General features: G+C 42.2%; 1 protein-coding gene across 5 annotated transcripts in view; it reads left to right on the top strand.

The window, feature by feature from the left end:
- Positions 1–5,365, top strand: part of Fndc3b (fibronectin type III domain containing 3B) — a 291,713-nt gene extending 286,348 nt beyond the window's left edge. For all 5 annotated transcript variants that reach the window (XM_028763225.1, XM_028763232.1, XM_028763211.1 and 2 more), the window contains one exon: positions 1,924–5,365. In XM_028763225.1, the coding sequence (XP_028619058.1) occupies positions 1,924–2,235 (312 nt within the window). In that variant the 3' untranslated portion in view covers positions 2,236–5,365. The remainder of the gene's footprint in view (positions 1–1,923) is intronic.
- Positions 5,366–5,983: the final 618 nt, after the last annotated feature.

Raw genomic sequence — 5,983 nt, 5'->3', positions numbered from 1 at the left:
CAGGAGCTGATGCAGAGGCCATGGGAGGCAGGAGCTGATGCAGAGGCCATGGGGGGAGGGGGGGGGCATTGCTGCTGGGCCTTCCCAAGTCAATCACTAATTTAAAAAATGCCTTACAGCTGGATCTTATGGATCTCTTCTCAATTTCTCCTTTTAGATAACTCTAGTTTGTGTCAGGTTGACATAAGACCAGCCAGCACAGTAAACCTCCTCACGGATATATTGAGGTCTAGGTGGTGGGACATAGCTCAGAACCCCAGGTCCTTAATGCAAGAACAGTGTTATACTCATGGAACACAAAGAGTAAACCACTAAGTCAGTTGCATTTCTCTTTGGTTTTTGGTTGGCTGCTTTGTTGGGTTTTGCTTTGATGTTTGAGACAGCCTTGTCACTATGTAACTCTGGGGTCTGGAACTGGCTTTGTAGATGAGGCTAGCCTCAAACTCACAGAGCTCCGCCCCCCCCCCACCTGCCCTTGCCTCCGGGATTGCTGAGATTCAAGGTGTGTGCCAGCACACCTGACTTCAGTGCTGATTTTTTAATAAGTTGAGCTGCATCGAAGGGTCTTCAGGTAAGCACAGAACTACAGGAGACTAGATTTTCATAGCACATATATTACCTGAGGGCCTAGATCCAGGTTCTAGAGAGCCTATAAATCAGAGCAGAAGGCGTGTTCTCTGCACAACAGGGGTTAAAATATGCCATAGACACACATGAAGAGATGCAGAGTACCTTTGATAGATGTCATTTGTGTGGCTGCAGAAACCCAAACAGTGAGTGAGAAATGTGTGTTCCCTAGTGGAGAGAGGGGACAGCACTGGGGGGCTGGCACCAGGCTCTGGCTGCCTGCCCTGACTACAGGACTTTAGTCTTTTCAGAGGGTGGTAGAGTTGCCCTGAGACCCAGCCTTTCTCTTCCTCAGTTTTGGCCCTAAAAAATGAAAATTTAAAGCCCTCAGAGGTCTACACAACAATGTCCATGACACCCTCATATAAAACCTCCAAACTAGGAGAAACCCAAATGCCCATGAAAATGAAAATACAGTGCAGAGTCCTGCGCTGACCATGAGGGAAAAATCTCTCCCTACCCCCTTTCCCCTCTCTCTCCCTTCTTCCTCCTCCTTCCCCCCTTTCCCCTCTCTCTCCCTCCTTCCCCCTCCCTCCCTCATCTCCCTCTCCCTCTCTCTCCTGGAGGTGGGAGAAGGATGATCTTAGACCACAGGCAAAGCAAGTTGCAACCCTGGAAGCCAAAGTGATGCTCACCCCTGGTGGGGGAGCAGTGTGCATCTTGACGGTGGCCATATGAATGTGTAAGTTTCAGATGTGTAGAACCAGTGGTCCAGAGGTCGAGGATAGCCAAGAGTAAGGTACACTACAACTCAAACTTTCTTATTACCGTATGAGGATGGGGGACAGTGGGGTTTTGTTTCATTTACTTTATTTATTTTTTTTTTTTTTTGTAACTTGACTGCATGGTTTTTGAGTGTGAACTTCATAGGTAACATTGCAATGCCAGAAGACTGGGTGTGCCCCGTTAGCCAGTTATCTATATAGAAGGTAATGAGAGCCTCTGTGGTTTATTAGCAGAATCAGTGGTTATTGCTTCAGTTTAAAAACATGAGTTTGTTTTGGAGATGAAAGCAGAGATTGGTTTGTTTAAGCCTCTTCTGGAAGGTGGCCTGCACTGTAGACATTTAGCTCTGTGTCTCTGAGCTACTTAACATGGTAACTACATCCACTTCTGGCAAAGTCAAGTCCTTGGATTTTACTTTGTTCCAAGTAAGTTCACAGACAGGGTGATTACATAGCAACACAAATGTTGCTAGGGATTTGTTTGAACCAGTGTCCGCAGGGCTCCAGGTGTACATCTGCGGCAGCCATGCTGTTCCGAGGCTCTCATCTATGACTTTTCCTTTCTTTGAAGGTGTACAAGGGAGAAGAAGCCACATTCCAAATCTCAGGCCTCCAGAGCAACACAGATTACAGGTTCCGAGTGTGTGCCTGCCGCCGCTGTGTGGACACATCTCAGGAGCTCAGCGGTGCCTTCAGCCCCTCTGCAGCTTTCATGTTACAACAGCGTGAGGTCATGCTTACAGGGGACCTGGGAGGCATGGATGAGGCCAAGATGAAAGGCATGATGCCTACCGACGAACAGTTTGCTGCTCTCATCGTGCTTGGCTTCGCAACCCTGTCCATTTTATTTGCCTTTATATTACAGTACTTCTTAATGAAGTAAATCCAGCAGACCAGAGGTATGCGCAGAACACCACATGTTTTAATACACATTTACTCAGAGCCTCCCTTTTTACGCTGTTTTGTTCTTTGATTTATATACTTCTTGTTTTACACGTTTAGCTAGGGGAAACAGTGTTTGGCTGCACCTATTTGAGATGCAAAACTAGGAAGAGGTTAAACTGGATTTTTTTTTAAACAATAATAAATAAAGGAATAAATAAGAAGAGGAGAAGGACGCAGCAGGCAAGCTCCAGACACCGAGAGCCAGTGTGCCCAGCGAGCTTGTGTTCTCACACTTTCCAGTCTGCCTCTAGTCTTGTTTCCACTGATGTCTTTTGCAAACCTTTGATCATCTTGTGTGTTACAGTTCAGTAATTTATATTCACAGTCATTTCCTGGTCATCTATAGCTATTAACAGAATCACAGTGTATGTAGTTCAGGGCTGGGATTCCGGTGTTGTCAGAGTATTACCACATGAGAACATTCAGTGTGCCTTCGGAGGAGGCACCTCGACCATCCTTACGTCACTCAGTTATGTAACTGTTAGCTCATCTAAGTCAAAGTGTGTACTTTAATCTAAAATGTTTTACTACTCTGTATCCCTTATGATTTTAACACTATGAGTTGCCTGTCTAAGAAATCACATAACCAAATGCACCTATAAATGATGGAGCGTTATAGATTTCCACGTTGGTCCATAGCAGTAACTTTAAGAGGGCATTGTGCAATAGTTAGTTGTTTTCTTGTTCGGCTACTTTAAAAGCTGCTTTAACTTGCCTGTCTGTCTTTGTATATAACGACTTCTAATATAATCACTAGAGTTATTATATTCTGTTATGTCTGACCAGAATTATGTGACAAGAGCCCATGGCAGTCGTGAGCTGTCTCCTTACGTGTTAGCCCATCGTATTTGAAAGACTTGCCTTTGGCTATTCTTCGGGGGTGTCAGTGACGTGAATGAGTTCAATACCACATTTCAATGCCCATAATACTAATGTAGCAGTAGATAAAAATCTTACTGATAAAGCCCACCACAAGGGAACCATTTACATTTGTCCTTCTGTTTCTGGGGGCTTGATCGGGCCGCATGTAGAGAGGGAGTAGAAACTGGCTGTGAGTATGGGGTGTTTGGGGCCAAAGAGCCTACTAGATTCTCTCCCCGGATCTGTCACTAATTTGCTTTGTGACCTCTCTGTGCCTGTTTTCCCATGCATGAGAGATCAAATCCAATGGGGATTCAATACCTGTAAGTGCTAAGAGCCCTTGGATCACCGGTGCTATGTGAGTGCGGAGAATCACTCTCACGGAATTGCTTAGAGTCATGAGGTAATCAGTTTTAACCCGAAGTCATTGGATCCCTCAACCAAGTCCACAATGTTCGAGTACCTCAGGGACACTTAAGAGTTGGAGGTGCAACTGTATTCCAAAAGGGTGCAACAGACACAGCCGATCCCCTCTTCCTGGTTTTTTGTATATTTTTGCTCCTTGGTTTTTCTTGATCATAGCTATTTTGTGCTTGGTCTATGTTGTCTATGATGCAGTAAGTACCCTGTACTAGCTTATAATATTCCCATACCAAAGTCATGGGGAAACCAACATTATTTTGTTTTGGGTTTATTTATACTATATTCTGCATACAGTACTTTAAATGCCAATTACAGTGCAATCTTTATTTATTGTAAATTTTTTAAATGTACTTATGTACTAATTTGCCCTCCTAGCATGTTATATTTTGTGTTTTATACTTTTGTAATTTTAGGTCAGTTTAGTTACTTGGCAACATCTGTAGTATTAGCCTTCTGACATTTTTCTTGTGTTTTTAAAAATAAGAGCATCTAACTCATTAAATGCCAAAAAAAAAAAAAAATTCCATTATCAGTGATTGAAAGGTTTACATGTACCCAGAAACCATATTCATCTCCTGGAAGAGTGCTAAGATCAATGCATTGTTGTGTGCCTATATTGATATAGTTATGTACTAGAGAGTTCTGTATTTTGTTATTGACTATGATAACTAGTGTAATTAGACTTGTACACTGATGGTATCAAGGTAAATATATTTTTGCCAAAGCTCTGGCCTTCAGAAGCTCATCCTTTCACGTCAGCGTGTCGTTCGGCCCACTGTGACGTCATAGCCGCGTTCTCTGAGACAGTTGCAAGCAGGTGAAGGCAAATTCAGTGGAATAATTTTTAAAGCTATTCACAGGGAGAGTCTTTTTAAAAACAGCAACAACAACACACATCAGCACTGCTGCTGTAAAGAATTCCCTGAATTGGCTGAATTGTTATAAAGGAACTTACACTTCAGGCCAAAATCTCTTTGATCTTCCAGAGATTTCGATGCTCTGTTACTATCAGAAAGCTGAAGTGTGTGACACACAAGCAGACAGCACTTTATTCTATTGCTCTCCATTATCGGGTATTCATTATAGTCTCTTCAGTCAGGAAATTATTCCTCTGCGTGGCACTATTCTATCACAGATCTGTATATGTGCTATGGATATGTAACTATATATATTGCCATTACAAAGGAACAATAAAATAAAGTGTTCTATTGACCTTCTCTGTACCCTTTGCCATATGTAGGAATGAGTGAGTGGCTTTCTGATGCTCTGATGCTTCTCTGTATGTCAAACGCATCCCTGACACAAGAAATTCCAGTCATCTGAAACAAACTGCCCTTTGTCCTCCAAGAAAATGTTTAAAGAGAAAACTTTTTTAAAGGCTATTTTGCATATTACCTGCCTTGTTCTTACCAGACTTGAGATGTTGACATTTTCTGACCCTGTCTCTTTGGCTACAATCATTCAGTATTTGTGTCAAATTTGACAAGTGCCCTAATAGAATGTGTTTGAATGTTATCCTTGCACAATTCTTTAAATTGAAAGACAAAATGTTTTACCTCACTGTTGGACATACATTCCAAGCTTTTCAACTTTAGGAGAAAAAAAATAATCATATGTTTTCCTGTCTTGTAAATTTTAGATTATTTCATATACATTGTATTAAGACTGCCATATCAATTTTAATGTATAGATTTTGCAAATACTATGCTATATGTAATACCTAACTGTATCTGTAGTGTATATGTAATATATTTATGCCCAATAAATGTTTTAATTCTTTCTGACTTTAGTAAGGTTCTTCAGCCTTGAATAGAGGAGCTCTTATTGTTGCTCCTCTTAAATATTAACATCCCAGAAAGTTCCAGTTTAAGTGTCTTTAGAGGCCAGGCAGGTGGCATAGTACGTGATGCTGTCACTCGGCTCATTCTGGTTGACATCTTGCAGGACCACTCACCACAGTCTCATCAATAAAGTAACCTAAATTCCAAATTCCAAATTCTAGATCTAGTCAGTCTCTGTGTATTGTGTAGTTATTAGCATAATGTTTTATCTGCCTTCAGAAGTCCAGAGTGTAGGTCCCCCTCTGACACCCATTACTGGCTGTTTCCGGTCTCAGGATGAACTCTTCCAGTTCTGAGCTCCTTCCTCTGGATCCCACTCAACAGCAGCAGTGACTGTGAGAAACTAGTGTTCTCCTTCCTAGGGCTACAGGGAAGAAGACCCTACAGTGGTTATGCTGGAGAGGAAGAGAGCCTGGCATTCATAACATCAAGGATGGGCTCCTCACCAAGGTTACATTGTTTTACTAGTAGTGCAGCCTCCTCTCCCGGGTAGAGGGACAGCATACAAGTGCAAAAGCTGTTTGTAATTCAAACTTGCCTTTCTTATGTGTCATGACTGAA

This window comes from Grammomys surdaster, unplaced genomic scaffold (genome assembly GCF_004785775.1).
Source record: "Grammomys surdaster isolate TR1022 unplaced genomic scaffold, NIH_TR_1.0 62, whole genome shotgun sequence".
Classification (NCBI taxonomy): domain Eukaryota; kingdom Metazoa; phylum Chordata; class Mammalia; order Rodentia; family Muridae; genus Grammomys; species Grammomys surdaster.
The sequence above is the reverse complement of the archived record's forward strand: the minus strand, read 5'-3'. Positions and strand labels throughout refer to the sequence as shown.